The 19,838-nt window shown below is 32.4% G+C and overlaps 3 protein-coding genes across 3 annotated transcripts; all 3 read right to left on the bottom strand.

Moving 5' to 3' along the window:
- Nucleotides 1-348: 348 nt before the first annotated feature.
- Nucleotides 349-3,661, bottom strand: LOC108483619 (26S proteasome non-ATPase regulatory subunit 11 homolog). The gene is made up of 2 exons (XM_017787112.2): nucleotides 3,471-3,661; nucleotides 349-1,918 (listed from the first exon to the last, which is right to left on the bottom strand). The coding sequence occupies exon 2, from the start codon at nucleotides 1,891-1,893 to the stop codon at nucleotides 625-627; it is 1,269 nt and encodes a 422-aa protein (XP_017642601.1). The 5' UTR covers nucleotides 1,894-1,918; nucleotides 3,471-3,661; the 3' UTR covers nucleotides 349-624.
- A 928-nt stretch (nucleotides 3,662-4,589) lies between these two features.
- On the bottom strand, nucleotides 4,590-8,857 carry LOC108483556 (probable protein S-acyltransferase 22). Its single transcript, XM_017787013.2, has 9 exons — nucleotides 8,376-8,857; nucleotides 8,172-8,285; nucleotides 7,211-7,615; nucleotides 6,959-7,027; nucleotides 6,791-6,862; nucleotides 6,283-6,411; nucleotides 6,118-6,198; nucleotides 5,831-6,019; nucleotides 4,590-5,728 (listed from the first exon to the last, which is right to left on the bottom strand). Exons 1-9 carry the CDS (start codon nucleotides 8,415-8,417, stop codon nucleotides 4,949-4,951), a joined length of 1,881 nt encoding a protein of 626 aa, XP_017642502.1. The 5' UTR covers nucleotides 8,418-8,857; the 3' UTR covers nucleotides 4,590-4,948.
- A 6,675-nt stretch (nucleotides 8,858-15,532) lies between these two features.
- LOC108481902 (probable WRKY transcription factor 4) lies at nucleotides 15,533-18,936 on the bottom strand. The gene is made up of 4 exons (XM_017784968.2): nucleotides 18,281-18,936; nucleotides 16,482-17,071; nucleotides 16,226-16,384; nucleotides 15,533-16,072 (listed from the first exon to the last, which is right to left on the bottom strand). The coding sequence occupies exons 1-4, from the start codon at nucleotides 18,701-18,703 to the stop codon at nucleotides 15,787-15,789; spliced, it is 1,458 nt and encodes a 485-aa protein (XP_017640457.1). The 5' UTR covers nucleotides 18,704-18,936; the 3' UTR covers nucleotides 15,533-15,786.
- Nucleotides 18,937-19,838: the final 902 nt, after the last annotated feature.

Below are 19,838 nucleotides of genomic sequence, written 5' to 3'. Positions count from 1 at the left end.
TATTTTCTTTTTGTGTCTGCATGTTAATCATATATTAATGATATTATCACAAAAAGGAGAACAGATTCTATCAAATTAAATACCAAATTAAAATAATATGCAAACCATACCTTTATAAAAAAATTCACATGCTCTTATCAAACATTATTCATTCCTAAATCTGAATAACAGAATGATCTGACACAAATTTTAGGATACAAATACAATGAAAGTTTTTGTACTAATAGTCAAAATACATTTTATTCTCTTTACTCAAAAATAAATAAATTAATCCTTATACGTAACAAAATAACTAAATAATCATAAGTGACGTGCAACGTATACATCATACTCTCGTACAACAATCAATTTTTAACAGTAAAACCAAATTAAATGTATAGAAATTAATTACCTATTTTTTGAGTAAAGAGTCAAAATATAATCTAACTCCCAATACAAAAACCATTATGATACTTTTACCCAAATTCTAGAGGGAAAAAAGGCTAGACCATCTGAATAAACTCCATATGTTTTAAATCAAATGTTCCACAACAAAACAGGATTAAGTTGAAACATGTAATGATTAGAATGCACTTGTGTCACTGAACACTAATTTGTTTCTTCCTAGTTGCTAAATGTGGCACCCTATGTCATTATCTTAGCAGACCTCACATAAAGGCTATCGACAACCTTGCCAATGTTGGAGATGGTTTCTAATGTTGCCGGATAGATGGCATCGGCCTTGGGATCATCAAATATGACAAGACATCCTGCACCCTGATCCAAAGTCCCTGCAAACTTCTTATCCAGAATCATCTGAGAAAGTTTCTTCTCCACGTGGTCTACAGGCAATTCAATGAGCTCGGCAATATGGGCAATCTCAACCCTAGAGAAAGGTTCAATTAATCTGCAGAGGTTCTGCTCCAATAGAGTGTCGTAAAGGGAAGAAAGGTGCCTGTGAACGATAGGATCTTCCTCGAGTTGGGCCTGGAAATCACGAAGAGCAATCTCGAAAAGCTTCAGAGAACGTTTTGAGTGAGCATCAGCAACAGCTTTCATGGCATCGAGTTCAGGCCCCACGTATTGTAGGCCTGCTTTGGAGGATATTATACCAGCAACATCATCGGCCTGGCTCACCATTATTTTGCACAACAACATGTACTTGAGGCTAAATACAGCACGAGGATCTTCAAGTGCATTGAAAGCTTCAAATGCTTCGAAGAAATAGCTATAAGCAGTTTTGTAATCCTTCTCCTCCGCATGGAGAATTCCGCTCTGCAAATCTATGTTACCCTGTTGTGCTGGTGGCACATAAATAGCATTTGCAGCTGTTCTTGCAGCGGTTAGAGATGCCTTGGCTTTAGGGAGGTTTCGGAGAGAGAAATGAAGCTTACTCTCCAACAAGTTTATGTCAACGAGAAGCAGCTTGTCATCCAACCTTCTAACCTCCTTGATTAAGCCAGAAAGGAGATTCAGTGCTTCAGGATACTCCTTGTTCTCCATCAAAAGAGCTGCAAGCTTTGCTTCAACTCGTTGGCGAAGGAAAGTTCGCTTCTCAGCACGAGTCCACTGCACCACTTCTTTGCAAAGAGAAATCTGCAGATCCGAGGTTCCTGGTATTTTAGCTACATCGTCGATTATACCACGGACGATTTTAGCAGTTTTTGCCTTGGGAATTAATACAAAAAAGGGCCTCAATTGAGTCAGAAAACTTCTAAGCTCCTCTGCTCGGTTCTCTTGTCTAAGAAGATCAGAGAGATTCGTTATGGCCTGCTCTTTAATCCGCAGAGCATCAGGAGCGGATGAAGGATTTTCTAGTACACGATAAAGGATTGATATGGCTTCAGATGGTGTTTTGGCTTCTAGAGCCTGAGCAATTGAATCAGTGGTTGCAGGGAGGTATGATGAAGACATTGTAAATACTTAAAAAATCCAAATCCTGCAAAATCAACAATTAAATTTCACATAGATAAACTTGCATAAACAATTAAATTTCATTACAAAGAGACACAAAGGGAAATCAACCCTAGAAGTTACCAGCTACTTTGGCAAATGGATTGCACTTGAACCAACTCGAAGATTGCAAAAGTCAATGGCTTTTTAAAATCAACTTTTTGCGTTATTTCATCACTCAAACAAAAGCTAAACATCATCACACAGCTCATTTTTTTTACAAAACCGCAAACATTCTCACAAAGCTAACTGCAACTTTCTAGGCCATATAACCATTCATCCAAAAATTTTGAAACAAAAACACTTTATTGTTCGGTCTCCAGAAATGTTTTGACAATATACATAAAAATATGTCAGATATACACAAGAAAACAGCACATAATAGCAACTCCTTGGACTATATGTATCAACGTGTTGCAAAAGAACAATAACTATCTCCTGCTCTCACATACAAGTCCAGTTCCACTTCAATAAACCTCAAACAACTATGGAATGTCAATATAGTTTCTCACAGAAGAAACAGCCATGTAAAGATTAAATCCAAGTGCTAATGATATATTTGAACTTCTACAACTTTCAATCAAAGGGTGAAAATCTAGAAGTCATAATCACTTCTAAATGTGAATATGATGTTAATTGAAATTCCACTAATTAGCTATTCAACATTTTTATTTCTGGCTAAAACGGTAAACAAAGTGCTAAGCCTCATAACACTGTATTCAAAGAAAAAAGGAGTTGATATTTCTCGGTTGATATTCCCTATATTGGAACAAGTGAGTTTGTTTCCCTAAAGAATGGAGGTGAAACAAATTAGAAGACCCGGTTAAATCACCCCCGACACTTCACTTATTTGTTGATGTCCCTCAGATTGAGAGAATATATGAGTAAACAGTGATGTACTCGTTACTTCACTTTATGCTGCATGTTCTAACAATCAAATTTTAAGATCTTCAAATCAGGAACAGTGCATAAGCTCTATAGTTTACTCTAGTGCCATTTCCATTCCTAAACAAAACATTTCCCTCGTTATCTATTATCAATACAATTTAAACCCAACTACACAGCAATAGCCACCATATGATATGGTCCAAAGGGAAAATTAATACTCACTGAGAACCATAGAAGCTAACCAGCAGAAACTTATGAAGCTATGTGATATCTAATCAACATGCTTCCACATTCGCCGGATTTAATTAAAGGAAATATAATATTCCTTTTACTTATTTAGGGTTTGGGGATTCGACACCAGAAACCTTGAAACAAAGTAGGATGAAGATCCGATAGCGGAGCGGGAAACCACGAAGATACGAGGTAACAAAGTGGAATATCAAAAGACCAAAATAGAACAACAGAAGAAAATTTCAAATAAAATATCATAAAATGAGCTAAATAGCAAACAAATTTTCGATAGTTAAAGAGAATTAGCAGAAATATCATGAATCTGATGGAAACCAAAAAAGAAACAAATCGTAAAATCAAGAAAAACCAAATCCTAAACATTAAAGTGAAAAAAAAGTAAAAAATAAAGAAAATCGTACCTTCAACCAGAGAAGAAAATAGTCGAATCGATCCGTTCGTCAATCAAACACTTCACTTCTTAACTCAGAAATGTGTGCCCTTTTAGGGACGATAGACTTACGCAGCAAGAAAACTTCAGAGACGATGGATTTCAAATTTTGCCTTACAGAGTTTTGGGCTTACATATGTTGATCGGCTTCGGCCCGTGTCTCAGCCAACTTCAACATTTCACTATTTAAACAATGCTTAATTCCAAAATTAGCCCTAAACTATATTATTTTTTCCACTTAAGTACTTAAATTTTCCTAAACTATAATTTCTTCTCATTTTACTCCAAGAGTGTACGAGATAAAAAGAAAGCACGAAGTGTCGCAATTTTATTGACTGGTATCATGATTTGCAGTAAATAAGACAAAATTAATAGTTTAATTACAATGTTTGACCAAAAAAGTTAAATATAAAGTGAAAGAAGAGGTATAGTTTGAAGGTTAAATTTGTATTTAAACCTTTAAAGATTTTAATATTATTTAATTTGTCTTCGGATTGAACTAGCTCAAAGTCAAAAAAATCTTTGTTTGAATTAGATATCAAGTTATGATCGAATTAGATTCGAAAAATTCGACTCATGAACAAGTTTAATATATATATGTTTAAAATTTGATCTATATATTTTAAGTATTCTTTACGTTAGATTGAACTAACATTTAATATATAAACTAAATCAAGTTGTCGAGAGGGATCAATTGATCTAACCCCAGTTTTTATTCCTTAATAAACAAAATAAAACATATTATTAAATAACTTATAGAGAACACAGAGTACTAATCATTGGGCTCGCTCCAACGGATTGATTAGAAACCAAAAAAGAACATATTATTCATTCATGAGAGTTAAATTAGATATCAAGTCATTTAAAATAAATTCATTCAAAAGTTGGACTATTTGTTTGACGTGATAAGTTTGGATCAATAAAAATCGGACTCATCATTAGATGAGATTTAGGGTTGAGTTCAATTCGATTCTATTGAGTTATTGAAGCCACCTCCTGAGGCGGCGTTGGGATATAGCACCACCAGGGACATCTTTGACTTAAATGCAAGGATGATGTAAATAACTGATACAGCACCGGTGACAACATATTAAAATTTTCACATTTTTCTTCCTTTTTTTTTTTTTTTTAGAAACTCAAGAAATGTTCAACAAAATGTCCATGGAGGAATCACTTTTCACTCCAAAACCAACAAGTACAATGGAGTATTATACCTAGTACAAACCAAAAAAACCTTCCTTTTTCGTCATCCCAAATGCCAAATGACCGACTCTTCGATGACACTTACAGCATTGCCCCTGGCGGATACCAGACTCTACAGCCGTGACTCTACAGCAGTCAAACACCTCTTCCGAAATTCAAATGAATTGAACGACAGTCCACTAGGCACTTGAGAGTTCTTAGGACCATAAATTAAAGAATAAACCGAAAAATCAAATTCGGAATGTGTCACAGCATTCTACCGTTAACCGGACCGGACGAAGATGGTGTTTTGAGTTTAACAACCCTCTCGGTCTGTTCAGAAAAGAGAATGTTGTTCCAGTTTGTTGGTCTATGAACAATTCTTGATGGAACTCGATCACTATCTTCCCCACCGGATGCTTCATACCCATCACTAGCGGATCTCGACAATGGAAATCCCTTTTGACCAGCCATATTGAAAGGAGGTAAACCTGTTCGATGTCTTGATTCTTCGGCTCCTGATGAGGAGACCCGAAATGGATGAATATCTGGTGAATCTAAACTACTCTCCGGAGAAGAAGTAACAACCCCAACTGAGCTCGACATTGCTCGGCTCGTTTGGAAAGCACTCCGCGCTTCTAGTTGAAGTGGTGCCAAGCTACTTGATGTGTCAGTGAAACCTTTATCAGCAGGTTTAGACGAAATGTTCATTATGGACTCCATGGGTAGGTCTGCGGGTAGACGCACCCGCTTAGCTGCTCGTCTTCTATTGCCATCAGGTCTCGGGAACATTCGTCGGCCACTGCTGCCAAAGCTATTATCCCCTTCTAACCCAAATGGGGCATCACGTCTCACAACGGGCTGCAGGATTTTGGACTTTTTCCTTGCTTCAGCAGCGGCTTTTGAAACATGTTCCGCATTTAACCGTGCCAATGTCCACGGACTGATCTTAACTGCACCTGGATTCTTCTTCTTAATCGGTTCCTCCCGGACCATTTTTTTCCCGAACGAACTTACAGATCCGGTATCAGGAGGAACAACATCAAACTAACATCAATTACAAAAAAAAAACAGCTCAGTTTCAGTGATTCAACAAAAAGTAGGATCATTGTATGATGAACAATTTGAGGTAGGTTTCGTAAAAAATACCTGATCTTCGAGGAACAAGCGTGGGGGTGTACACCATGCACCCCGGTGGAAAGTAGAAAACGAACTAGCACTACTTAATCCAGTAAGCGAGCTGGCAGGGGACATTTGTGGACTCTGTTGGCCACCGACACCTTGTAGCTCTTGCTCTTGCTCCCGTAAAGCTATTATATAATCGTATGTGCTGATTCCCTGAGGCATATTCAGAAATCACCAAAATAACAAACAAGCTTTTTCGTTATTTCTTTACCCTCTAACACTTCTTGGGATTTTACTAATTGTAGCCGTACCTTTTTTATGAGTAGAATGTGAAAGAAGAATAGCTGTGCAAGCGGTAACGTCGCTACCATAGCCAAAATTGTGCACAATGCCTGCGGACATAAAAAACTACACTAGTAAGTAACGGATTTGTTTCGATGCCGGGGGGGAAAATGAGGATTAACATGAATACTTACAACCACAATAATGAACGGAACCAAAGAGAAACTGCTTCCTAACTTCGTTGAAATATCCAAAGAAAACTGCTTCCGGTCAACGAAACAGCAGATAAGTACGAGGATTCCGGTTGACCATTGTAGAATAAGCTGCAATCTCAAGCCCAAGGTGGACAAACCAAGTACATACCTGTCAATATTCAATTAAAATGAAAATGACTAGAAAAATAAAAAAGGCTTACTCTCGGTTCTCTTCGTGTCTGGCAATTGTGCAAACATGGCAGTGATCTCGTGAAGTGAATTTGGCATTTGGTAGAAAGAATGAAAGATAAAAGAACACAATAATAGAGGCTAATTGTAAGGTACAAACTGAATCATGGAACAAGAAGCCTCGTGTTATTGTTCTCGTAGATCAGGGTCGGAGATGCATGTAAGGAAGAGGTTGGCTAGAAAGGAAATTGGGATCGCAAATGAACATGTGGTATTACATGATGTAATATGACGACGGGAAGATGGAGGCCGAGCTTACCAATAGAATAGCCGACACCATGAGAGTGAAAAATTGTCGGTAGTTCCTTTTGCCTATACAATTGTTTAGCCACTACAGAAAAGAAACCGAGGGAATAAAATAAGTATTAGTAGAGTTTCTGATGAAGAACCGAGATAAAGTATTCAATGAATGAAGATCATGCAGTACCCTGCAGTGATGATCGAAATGGTTGACACATTTGTCACAGACTCGGCAGTGCTTACTGTATTTGAAAACCTGCCAGGAATAAAGTACTTATGACAACAAAACGAATGGCAATAGCATAAAAAGAATGCAAGACAAGCATGGACGGTGAAGCTACTTTTTCCCCTCCCAAGTCCTGAGATCATAATGTAATAATCATCTCATTGAAGAGAAGAACAAACAATCAAACTTTAAAGGCACCAAAGGGATCCGTACCTCAACTTCACACAAACTGCAATAGAACATTCCATCTTCACTCATCTGTTGCTCGGAAGATTCTTCATTCGAGCCACAGCATTTGCAAATAACAGCACAAGGAGAGAAAATCCATAGCAAACAAGAAGACTGCTTCATTGAACCATCGTTTCCCTCAAGTTCAACAGCACCGTCTTTCAAGGTTTCATCAGTTGCTGCTGTGTCCTTTTCTGCAGTTTTTCCTCCAACCAAAGCATCATTATCATCATGCAAGGTTGTAGCTGAACCTCCACCTAATTTACAGTCTTTTGGTCCAGAATACTTTCCGCTTTCAGGAATTTTAAGATACTTTTTAGACTTAAAAACTCCAGGATCTGCAGGATCTGCCGCCGCACACCAAATATATAGGCCAAAGCAACAAGTAATCTAAAATGAAAAACATTGTTACTGATACTTCCATGTAATAAACACACACTTCCCCTAACAGATTCCGATATCAATAGAACCCCAAAAAACCGAGATTCTAGTAGCAAAACAAAGAACCTTCTCCGGTGTTAAATCAACTGCATTTTGAAACTCAAGTCCAATTGTTCTTAAACTTGTTCAATCAACACAAATAACTTAAACCTACTTTATCCTAAAAGAACAAACCCGAGACTAAACCGCATACCAGGAACTGTCATCTCCTAATCCTTAAACAAAGTTTAAATGTACAATCTTCAACCAAATCAAGTGATAAATTAACAATCTTGATGTACAAAAATTTGAAATTCTAGTACAGAATCAAAGGAAACAGTAGCTAAAAGACAAGCAACATATTTTGCTTTATCAACTGAGGTGACATGTTGATTGAAAAAAAAAACGACACGAAGAGAAAAACACCAAACAGATGAATCAAAAGAAACAAACAAAACATAGATCTCAAAGATGTTACTAAAATTATGTACCAAAAAAAAAAGGAAATTTGTTTGAAATGGCTTACAAGAGGGGTATAGATTCCCATCACAATATATTGAAACATTTTCTTCCCAACAAAAGGAGCAAAGAACACATAGAAAGCAAATCCAAGTGCCAAGAACACAGCAACAGCCACCACCTTCACAAACAACAAAAATGAAAACTTTACTCAATACCCCGAATTAAAACAAAAAAAAAAGCTCGATTTTTTACATAAAAAAAAAGTTACCTGAAGTGGATGAGAAGGAAGCTGCCATCCATGCTTCCTCATTTCCTCTTCAAATGCTTTAGTCCCAGAAAGAACAAGAAAGAAAGTGTATGAAACAGGAAAAGAAAAATCTGGGTATTCCTTTCTTTTTCCCACTTTATACTTATTTTCTCACACTTTCCCTCATTTTCCAGGAAAAAAAAGGATAACCCATTTTCACTGGATCACTAACCAAACAAAAGCAACATTACCCATGTTTTGTTTCTTTTTTTTTCACTACAACAACAATGAAGTTGACGAAGAGCTTCACTTAATCATAGCCCTACAGAGGAAAAAAGAAAAACAATGGCTAGTCTGGTCTTTTTCGGGGGTTTCCTTTGTTTTCTAAGCAAAAACAAGGAGAAACAAAGAGTGGGAAATGAAATCTGGTTTATCTTTTCTATGACTATAAACTTATTAAATTTACCATTCAAGTCCAAAGTCCAACCCAACTTTTACTTTAATTTTATATTTTATTTTATTAATTTGTTTCTGCCATGACCTTTTTCACTGCGGCAAATCATGTGTCACAGGCCCAATGCAACAGACACTTGTTTGGTTTCCACTTTTTGTAATTGCTTTCACCAACCATTTGTCTTTCAAAATTTGGTCCCCCAAGGTCGCAAACACATTTACTCATTGCATTAAAAGCCATTAAAATCCCTTCCCACTTTAAATACCAAAAAAAAAAAATGTAAAGATTAACACCAACAAAACACAAAACCCAAATATCCCATAAACAAAGTTTTATCAATTGAAATTGTTATTGGTTCCTTTTTGTGATGCAATTAACCCCAAAAGAAAAAAAAAATATGACCCACTCAATATTTATTGTGTTTTGACTAGAAATGAGGGTTCTTCTGTAGAAACGACTCATGTACCTGTCTTTACCTGATGCCGTTAAATGCATGGTTTCTTCTGGTAAAAGTAACATGGAGATATTTGTATTAGTATTCATATTATATTTTTTATTTAAAAATAGTAAATTAATATTTTTTAAATTTTATTTATTTTATTATTAAAATTAACATAGTTGACATAATAACTAAATAGTTACACACATATATCTTATGTTAACGTATAAAGATCGCTTTTTAACAAGAAAATAAATTAATTTTTAATAAAAATATTTAATTTACTCTTTGATCTAATATATAGATATTAATTTGTCAATTTTTGTAGTAAATAAGGTAAAATACAACCTGACTCTTAATACAAGGTCCTCGTTATACTTTAAACTTTAATTTTGCCATCAATCCCTATATTTTTCGTACTTTTAAAATTTAATCTCTCGATTTTGTTTAATTTGAAATTTAAAGTTCAATCAATAATATTGATGGGACAAATCTTAAATTTATACATGAGCTTTGTTTTGGTACATTTATACATATAAAATTTTGATTTAATTAAACACAAATTTAATGAAATAAATACATCCATTTGTTTTATATGAAATAAATATAATTATTTGTGTATGTAAAAAATAAACATAAATTGATATTATATCGATAATTATGTTAATAAATTGTGAAATTTAAATCAAATAAAATTTTATATATAAAATTACATAAAAATAAAATTATTGTATAAAATTATGTAATTTTGAGATTTATTCGAAATTACTTTCGTTTAGTATTCAAAGGTAAAGTTGGGCAAATTACACCTTGACTTTTTCTTTTAATTATATTTTTCAAGCCATGTGTTACAAACTCTGGCCTCAATGGCTCTCATGCCCCTATCACATAATTTATATAGGGTCGATGAAATTTCAAATTAAAACTTTTATTAATTTTTTATTTGAAAATATTTATTTTCAAGGTAAATTTTATAAAAATAATCATTCAATTATTAACGTGTTTTAATTTTGGTCATTTAAGTTTAAATTTATTTATTTTAGCCACTAAAATTATCGAAATTTAACATTTTAGTCTCTAAAAGATATTAATATAATTTTTTATTAACATACTAACAAATTTAACTGTTCAATATTTATAAATCTAAAATTCAATAAAATTAACCCTTAAATTTACTTCCTTATTCAATTTACAATAAATTCGTATCCCATGGATGTACTAAAAATGGTACGTACGTCAAGTTTGATTCAATCCAATTTAAGCTATGTTTCACGTGATTATAGTTTTGAACGGCGAGTAAGGGTGGTTAAGTTGAAACTAGTGACAGACCAAGTTTGTCAAAGATGTAATTAAAATAAAAATGATTCTAAACCAACTAAATTATTGTTGTATAAGTCAATAATCACCCAATTTGTAAATAACTTTTATTATATTAAAAATGGTCACGTAACAGAGAAAAGAATAAACTAGGAAAAAGAGCTGATTTTTTTTTTTTTTTTTTTGCAAATGGTGTTTTAAGAAATAGATTTGGCATTTTGTTGTCAGTTTTTGGACTTTGTGACTCCCTTTTTCTTGGTTATACCAAATAAATAAATAGTTATTTAATAAGTAAAGACACCAAGAAAAAACAATGGCAGCTGGCCAGCCAGTTGACGGGAAGAGTCACAGTTGTAATAAAATAAAAACATACACGAAAACGGCGTTACGGTAATTAAAGGAGGTGTCAGAATATAGGGACAATTTTAGAAGGTTAAAATGTAAATTTTATTTTAATATTTTAAATTTTGATAATTTAAATATCATTTTAAATAATAAAAATTATGTACTTAAATGAGAAAAATAATATTAATTTGTAACCTAAATAAATAGAAAATAATAATTATCCTTTAAAATTTGTATTAATTATTTGATTATATAATGCATAAAATATATCGTATGCAAGTATAAATATCGTAATTAATAGTGAAACATGAGGTATCGTTGAAGTGCTTTAATGAATGAATATATATATTGGTACATTACAATTAATTTTGAGGAAAAAATCAAAACCGATTTTAATCGTGGTGTTTGGATGATTTTTTAAAAATTAAATATCTATGATTTTTCGAGTCGATTTTTGTTTCATTTAATTTATTAATTTTTTATTTTTATGATTAAAATAATTTTTTATATTAAAATATTTAAAAATTGAAAATTTTCCTCAACATAAATTAATTTTATTAAAATAAAGTGTCAAAGACCCAAAACTCAAATTTAATAAAAATTTCTAAGCAAACCAACCTGAAGTTGATCATAATCATAAGTATGTATATATATATATAATTATAAATACAATTAAGAGGGAGGAAATATTGGCAATTATCTAATGGAAGAAGCATGTAAATCTTTTTACTTGTCTTTTCAAAGACCAATGACTAATGTATAAATTTCGTCTTCGGTATCGGTTTGTATAAATAATAAAATAGTAAAAAATAATAATAAACACAAATATTTACATAGAAAATCTTTAAAAGAGGTATTGTCTTTTTATTAAATGAGTAAACAAAGAGAGTAGACAATATAAAAAACATAAACCTCAATACTAAACATACATTACCTAAAATAACGAATACAAAATTTAAAATCTTAAAGAGTAGACTGATAAATAAAATCTTAAAAGGATATAAAATACTTTCCATAATACGAAAATATTCCTAAAACACCCCACATTTTGTATTGCTTGATTAAGTAGGTTATTAGTTTTAATGAATAAATTTCTTTATTATAACCAAACCTATATAATTTTTATTAATATAATTGAATTATATATATATCATTTTAACTGAAGCTATATAAAAGACAAATTAATATATATTATTCATATTAAATGAAATGTCTGAACATAAAGAGAGAGGTTGACATAGAAACAACAAGTATAAGACAAAATGAAAGAGACGATAAGCACTACCCTCTGATTTTGCTTTTCTTTATTTAATTAAATATATGATTTATTTTGTTAATTGTTGTTTTTTAGCTGCATGGGCGAGGCTCTCCATTACATGGTTCCCACTTCAATGAACATTAAGTCAAAGGAATGTCTTAACTGGTATCTTCTCCGGTTTCATTTCAAGTAAGTAAAAAGAAACAGGATAAATTATTAAAATTATTTATTTAAAACGTTACGTTTTAGTCACTAAGTCGTTAACTACTGTTAATAGTATAACGGTAAGCTAATGTAATACAATAAATCATCTTTTCAAACGAAAATTTTAGGTTAAATTCTATAATTAATCCATATATTTTTTTCATTTTGAGCAATTAAATTTCTTTTTTTTCTGTTCTTTTAACTTTTTTTTTCTTTATCTTCTATTCTCTTCTGCTTCTCTCTCTGTTTTGCTCCCTTTTTATTTTTTTAGCGTAGTTTTTCTATACTTTTTATTTGTTAAAACTAGTCCCTCTACTTTTATCTAACAAATGAAAAATATAAAAACTTATGTTAAAAGAATTAAAGAAGGAAGAAAAAGAGAAAAAGCGAAGAGAATGAAAAATAAATAAATAAAAAAGAAGAAGAGGAAAATTAAAAGAACATAAAATAAACAAATTAAATTGCTCAAAAACAAAAAAAAATATATAGACTAATTGTATAAATTTACTTAAAATTTTTATTTGAAACGATGATTTAATATAACGTCAACTTACCGTTATACTATTAACAGTAATTAACGGCTTAAGGACTAAAATATTATAACACGATAATATAAATGACTAAAACGAAATATTTAAAATATAAATAACTATTTTAATAATTTACCCCAAGAAAAACTATTTGTTTATGTTTATTGCTGTCTAACTTGAGAAAAAATACATGTAAGCATGTTTAAACTTATATATTTTAATATTAATAATAATTTTATATTAATTAAGGTAAGATTGAATAAATAAAAATAAATATTATTTTATTAAAAAAAGAAAGTGTGAAATGACCCGTGAGTGAGCATGGTATAATAGAAACACACGTGATTGATACATATTGATACCCGTGACAGGCCAATGACCACCTCATCTCCTCTAATGTTTTCATCACAATCATATCTTTTTCCTTTTTATTCTTTTACGAGGATATGTATATATAGGTTTTTATAATTTATAATTTTTAAATTAATAATAATAAAATTATATTTTAATCTTTTTAAAAATAATAAAAGTTTAAATTATTCAAATAATAAAAATTATATTTTATAATTATAAAATATACAATTTAAATTCCAAAGTCAAAAAATTTTTACCACATAAAATGTGATGGAACATTGGAAGTGGACCGAAAATAAAGTATACAGCTTTATAGCCGAAAGCAATTAGGAACAAAATGATTATAATCAAATATAAGTTTTGCTTCATTTGTGGGCAAAGACAACAAATCAATCAATTAATTCTTTTTCTTTTAAATAAATTTTATTTTTATTCTCATTTGCTTCCAACATTAGTTAACCTTTCTATCTTTTCATTTTCCTCATTTTTTGTGTCAACCCTCCCCCCCCCCACCAATCAACTTTCAATTTTATTATTGAATAAATTACTATTTTTTTTCTATTTTTTTACTGTTAAAAATTATATGATTCGACTTTTAACATTTGTTAAGAAAATAAATACAGTAATAAAGTAGAGGATTTGTAGGAATAAAAGACCAAGACTGTATAAAATTATTCTTCTTCTTTTGACTTCAAATAGAATAAAATTTTTCAACGTTAATAAATTTTTTCTCTTTTGTCTATGTTTTTTTCTCAAAAAGTTTCATAAAATTTATATTCTTATTTTTCCTTTTCTTTTTATTACTTAACGATCATTTTACTGTCATTATCGATATTTATTATAACAACTACCAAATGAAAAGAAATATATATTTGTAACAGCTAATAAAAAATATAAAATGCATTTTTAGAAGAAACAAAACACCTACCATTCTTGAATTGATGGCAAGGCAGTTAAACCATATGGCGAAAGCTCTAAGATATTAGACCCAAAAGTTTACGTCAATTCACCGATACAATTATTATTTTTAATTTTTTTTAACAATAATCTCGAATTAATCACGACTTATCATAATTCTTATTAAGAAGATAAAACCACTTAAAAATATTTATATTCATGTTCTCATATATTAATAATAATATTAATACTAACAAAATTAAGACTTAATCAACAAATAAATTTATAATACAAACCTAACTCCACTTCGACCTTATGCTGTCTCCTTTTAATGCTTTTTTGTTTTTGGTTCCATGACTGAAAACCGTTAACTAGAAAAAAGGGACAGAGACAGAGGAAAGAAAAACAGTGGAAAAGCAATGCAGCGAAGAGAGAGAGAGCAAAGTATTGATAAAGAAAAGACATGTAATTGTCTAACATATTAAGCAAGCCATGCCATGCCATGCCATCTATCATATCATATTATGTGGTCTCATTTTTGTACATTATCTATTATACAAAAAGGAAGAGGGTGCTGAAGATCTCACCCTCTCTCTTTCTATCAATAAATAGACACAGCTATGGGTGTAAATATGAATTTGTTTGATTAGTTATGTATTCATTACTAACCATTCTCCTTAGTGGGTGCAAATATAGAAAGCAAGCTTTAAATTCAATTTTCAAAAATTTTAGATGACTTTATTTAAAATTTTCAAAAAATTGGGAGGTACTAAAATGAAATTAAAGCTACAGGGTCTTCCTTTTTGGCTAAATTTAGCAACAACTTCTATAGTTGGGTTTGAGTATTCTTTTTTTCAAGTTAATTTCGATAATTGTTTTCATAGACTTGAACTTAAATTAGTTCACATAAACTTGACAATTGTTCTCATATTGAGTTTGAATTTAGTATTTTCAAGGAAATATGAAGAACTAATTTAGACAAAAAAATTTAAACCCTAATGTGAGAATAATTGTCTAATTCAAGGATTAACTGTGACATAAAAAAGCTCAGGCCCTAATTTAAAATTAATTGTCAAATTTAAAAACAAATTGGGTCAAAAAAATTCAATCCTAATACAAAAATAATTATCAAATTCAGGATCTAATTGATTAACCATAATTAAATTAAATGAAATCATTTCTAATGGCATTGTTTTCTCCCATCATATTTGCGTTAAAAGAGCGGGTCATGGGTGGGTGTCATTCATTATTCAACTTTACACAAACATGTGAATAGCATTTATTTATAGATTATCTACCAATTGAGTTTATATTTACAAAATTCAAATTCTATTAATATTTTTATTTGTCTTAACAGTAAAAAAATTGAAAAAATTACGGTTACTCAGAATTTTATTATTTTTATTTAAACATATTAATGGCCAACAATCATAAAAACAACATAATTCAGCATGTTCCATGTACAAAAGAATGCATGGAATAAGAGAATCAAATTACAGTATATATACACGCACTAAACTACTTTACGTACAACCTTTTAAGCTTTCGCCTCTACTTTTGAATATTACATACGAGACATTTGCCTGAAATATGACAGATTTTCCATGTTGTACTCATGCTGCAATTCAGAGACATTACGTTACCTGTTCTTCTTTTAACCGTAACCGTGCTACCGGTCGTTGCCCATCGTTCGTAGAATCGACACTGTTATCTACACCGCGGTTGTTATCGGTTACTATATTCTGTGTTCTTACCTGTGTTGCGTTACTACTGGCGGTGTTGTGGCTGCTAGTTCTGGCAGCCGGTACATCATGATTATGTTTTCCCTCGTATGTCGTTATAACAGCCTTGGGATCAGTCGAAGCCCTCTCGACGTGTTTACGGACATTGCATCCCGGGGTTGTACATTTGTAGTAGCTTCTGTAGAACCAAAAAACATGCATTAGGAATGTTCCACATCCATCCACAAAAGAACAGAACAGAAAATGAAACATTCCAGTATCCACATTTGTTCCAAGAGCTAACACCGGCATTACGGATAAACAGTTAGTCAAAAAAACCGAGACTCATTACCTTGGATAAGGATTGCCTTTGACAACTTTCTGTCCATACTTGCGCCACCTATAGCCATCATCCAATAGATCAACTTCGCTTGTTGTCTGCACGACAATTCTAGGTTCGGTAACGGTCCTATGCGACGAACATGGCTCCAAAACTCTAATTTCCGTACTTCTGCATATAAAGAAACAAGTTTTGTTGGATATAGGGAATTTCAATACTGATTCAGTGGTGGTGCATATAATAAGAACACAGGAAATTCTTTGCATACCGTCTTTTGGTATCAGGTTCATCTTCATCTTTTTCATCATCACTATCACTCGTCCCGGAAAGAAGTTCGGTTGTAGCTTGGCTAGACTCTTGATCCTTCTTAGACATTGAAGAACATGTCCCTTCTTTAATTATGTTCAAGTTGGTACTATGAAGTTGAGAAGTTGATTCGGAATTCCCCCGATTATTCGAAGTTCCGTTTCCTTTTGCACGCTTAATCTGCTGAGGAGGTTGATGATTATGTTGCCCTTTGTAGATGATTTCAGTGACTTGGCCATCAAGTGATCTCTCAACCTTCTTCTTGACGGGACAACCGGGATGCGTACACTTGTAATAACTTCTTGGGAATTCGCTGCCTTTCACCTGTTTCTGCCCATACTTCCGCCAGTTGTAGCCATCACTGGCATGCTTACCAGAAGCAGGTTGGGATCTCTGATCAGACTGAGATACGTCCGACGGTTGCTTAATCATAGCACTAGAGTCTTGCAACGAGGTTGCCGTATCGGCATGTATTTGCATATGCGAATTAGCTTGTGCAGCCTGCGCCGTGACCTGTGCTAGAGTCTGTTGGTGTGTCATTCCGAAAGGTCCCTATACATTTCGTAAACAGAGGATATTGGCAGTGAATCGAAAGCACCAACAGTTATAAAACTACGAGCTGCCACTACAATGACACCCCACATTGACAAAGCTTTTTAATGTAACAATGAATCAGACACGAGAATGTATCGAACCATATATCCAACAGCATAAGCGTTGAGGTCATCCACGCTCGTTTTTAACATGACAATGAATTAGACATGGGTATGTTCGAGTAACTTAAGCAACAAATCACACTCGAGATATGTTCAACAACATAAGCATGGACCTGAAAAGTTTTTATGTCGAGTGTATGTATCAAACCATATATCTAACAACAAAAGCTTCTAGGTCATCCATGCTCGTTTCTAACGCGACAATGAATTAGACACGGGTATGTCGAAGTAACATAAGCAGCGAATCACACAAGAGATATGTTCAACAACATAAGCAACCATCCATGGCTTCCTTTATATCTATCTCCTCACTCATATAAGACTCATAAACCAAGAGGCACATTCTTACAAGTTGTCATTTACTTTAACATCAATCAAATGGTTAAAGAATCCAATTCAATCCAAAGGAGTCTACAACTTGAGATAGGATTTGCAAATGTTAGGTAAAAGTAAAAGTATTACGAAGTCACTCGTAGTAGAAGTTGGTTGAATTTTGACCTCTATACTAAAAAATAAATAAATTAGTCCTTTTATGTTATATAAAAAACAAATTAATTTTATATTACTATTCAAAATTATTTCTTGTACATTAACATAAAGTACATGTGTTAGTGTCTAATTACTATAGAAAGATGGAATCTTTAAAAGAAATAACCAATTTATTTCTTTAGTAGAAATAACAAGATGCAGTTTAACTCTTTTAATATATAAAAGGTTGGTTGCGTAAATGAAGTAAATTCACTCAAGTCCTAATTTCACAAATTTTCATTTTTATTTCATTCCTTTATTGCTATATGAAAACAAAAACGAGAGTCTACAAGAAGAAAATGTTATTTTGAGTGCGAGGATGGGGTATATATAATACAATATATTTGGAAGAAAGTTAAAAAGATGACATACATAAAAGTTTTTTCCTATTTACTTGGAACAAACTCTATTTCCAATCTTAAAAGCATTCCTTTTATACTATTGATTTTCTCAAACAAAACAACAAACAGGGAAGGAACTCCTTTAAAGAAAATCAAATTTAAGTTGCTAATATTACCTGGGGACCAGGAGAAAACACACTAAATCCTGGAGATTCCAATAAGCTCGCAGGGCTCAACAATCCTTGTGGCATCACAAACGACGACGGTTGTTGAGTTATCGCTAAACCGGCCGGCTTATTCTGCTTGAACCGCAACCCCGTGTTAACTCCTCCACCTTCAGCCTGCTCTTCGGTCAGCTTTTGAGCTGCAGGAGACGCCATGGCACCGGCGAGCAGCTGAGAAAATGACTTGGAATCGTCGGTGGTGTCGGAGAAGAAGTTGGAAACAAGTGTCATGGGACCTGGACTGAATCCCATCAAGCCTGCCTCACCGTTGAATAACGCCTCCGAGAACGGCCGTGGTGGTGGAGTAATCACTGGCCGTTTAGACGAAGCTACTGTTTTCGACGGCGGCTTCTGCTCCTGCATCTCATCCGCCATTAAAACGTATAAAAAGAAAAGAAAAGAAAAAAGACAAAGCTTTAGCTTGTCTGGATTCTGAAATTATATAAGTTTTCCTTCCTCTTTCTCTTTTTGCCGATCTGAATCGTAGCAAAAAAAGTCCACGCTTCAGATACGTAAAAGCTTTTTCTTTTTTCCTTTTTTTTTTTTTTTAATCTATCTAAGGATGTTCAATCGCGCCATCAGATCGGCCGATATGTACACTTAGAATTCCATTTATGCCCCCATTTTTTACTTTTTTTCCCTAAATATATTTTAAATTTAAAATTAAATACTAGAATTATCCACCACATAATATTTTCTTACAAAATAATAGGTAATAGTTTAAATAATTTATAAAAAATTAAAATAAATAACACAAATTGATATTAATATTAGTGGATTATCATATGCAATTTTTAACCTATTTTAAAAATTTTTCCAAACAACATTTCTTAACACTCCAGGGTTTGAAGCAGAATCTTATCAAAGTTGGATACTTATCTAAATATCTTCCTCCTTTTCTCTTATCTTCTCACTTGATTCATGATAATAATTAATCGATAATAATATATTGTATTAATTACAATTTTAAATCATTTATTTATTGTAATTATTATATGATTTTTAGTGCTCGTAGTGATTAATGAGACCAATTTTTTAAAAGTAACTATAATATTAATATGCGATTTCATATATTATTAATAAAATAAATATAATTATCATTTTAAATTGATAATATTTAAATGTCTCGTTGAAAAGAAAATAACTTGTGATTGCAATACAACCTAGTGGCTCTGTCTCCAACAACACTTAACACTTACTCACGTCCAAGTCCAAGTCCGAGTAACGTAGGTTAAAACCGACAAGCCCAGAAATTGAGATTTACAGATAAAACCCACCATGGCAGCAGCAAGATTGAAAGCTTAATGTGGCTTTTTCCAATATGTACCATGGCATGAACTCATCAGCATCATCCTCAACAGGAGTTGGTAAGATAAATTAGACTCGGCAATGGAATCTCAGTTGAGTCCTGTTTTCATCATTAATGTTTTTTCCTCCAAACTTCCAACAACCCCCTAATGCCTGGCCAGACTTGAAAATTTTGGTGCCCCTTGTTTTTTTCTTTCTTTCA

Source organism: Gossypium arboreum, chromosome 4 (genome assembly GCF_025698485.1).
Source record: "Gossypium arboreum isolate Shixiya-1 chromosome 4, ASM2569848v2, whole genome shotgun sequence".
Taxonomy (NCBI): domain Eukaryota; kingdom Viridiplantae; phylum Streptophyta; class Magnoliopsida; order Malvales; family Malvaceae; genus Gossypium; species Gossypium arboreum.
Note: the sequence above shows the minus strand (reverse complement) of the source record. Positions and strands in the feature narration are given on the sequence as shown.

Coding starts and splice junctions, on each gene's coding strand:
- LOC108483619 (XM_017787112.2), bottom strand. CDS start 1,893: ATGTCTTCATCATACCTCCCTGCAACCACTGATTCAATTGCTCAGGCT.
- LOC108483556 (XM_017787013.2), bottom strand. CDS start 8,417: ATGAGGAAGCATGGATGGCAGCTTCCTTCTCATCCACTTCAG. Junction 7,616..8,171: donor TGGGAATCTATACCCCTCTT/GTAAGCCATTTC, acceptor TTTTCATTTTAG/ATTACTTGTTGCTTTGGCCT. Junction 6,863..6,958: donor ATTTCGATCATCACTGCAGG/GTACTGCATGAT, acceptor TCTTTTCTGTAG/TGGCTAAACAATTGTATAGG.
- LOC108481902 (XM_017784968.2), bottom strand. CDS start 18,703: ATGGCGGATGAGATGCAGGAGCAGAAGCCGCCGTCGAAAACAGTAGCT. Junction 17,072..18,280: donor TGTTTTCTCCTGGTCCCCAG/GTAATATTAGCA, acceptor CGAAATGTATAG/GGACCTTTCGGAATGACACA. Junction 16,073..16,225: donor AAAGGCAATCCTTATCCAAG/GTAATGAGTCTC, acceptor TTGGTTCTACAG/AAGCTACTACAAATGTACAA.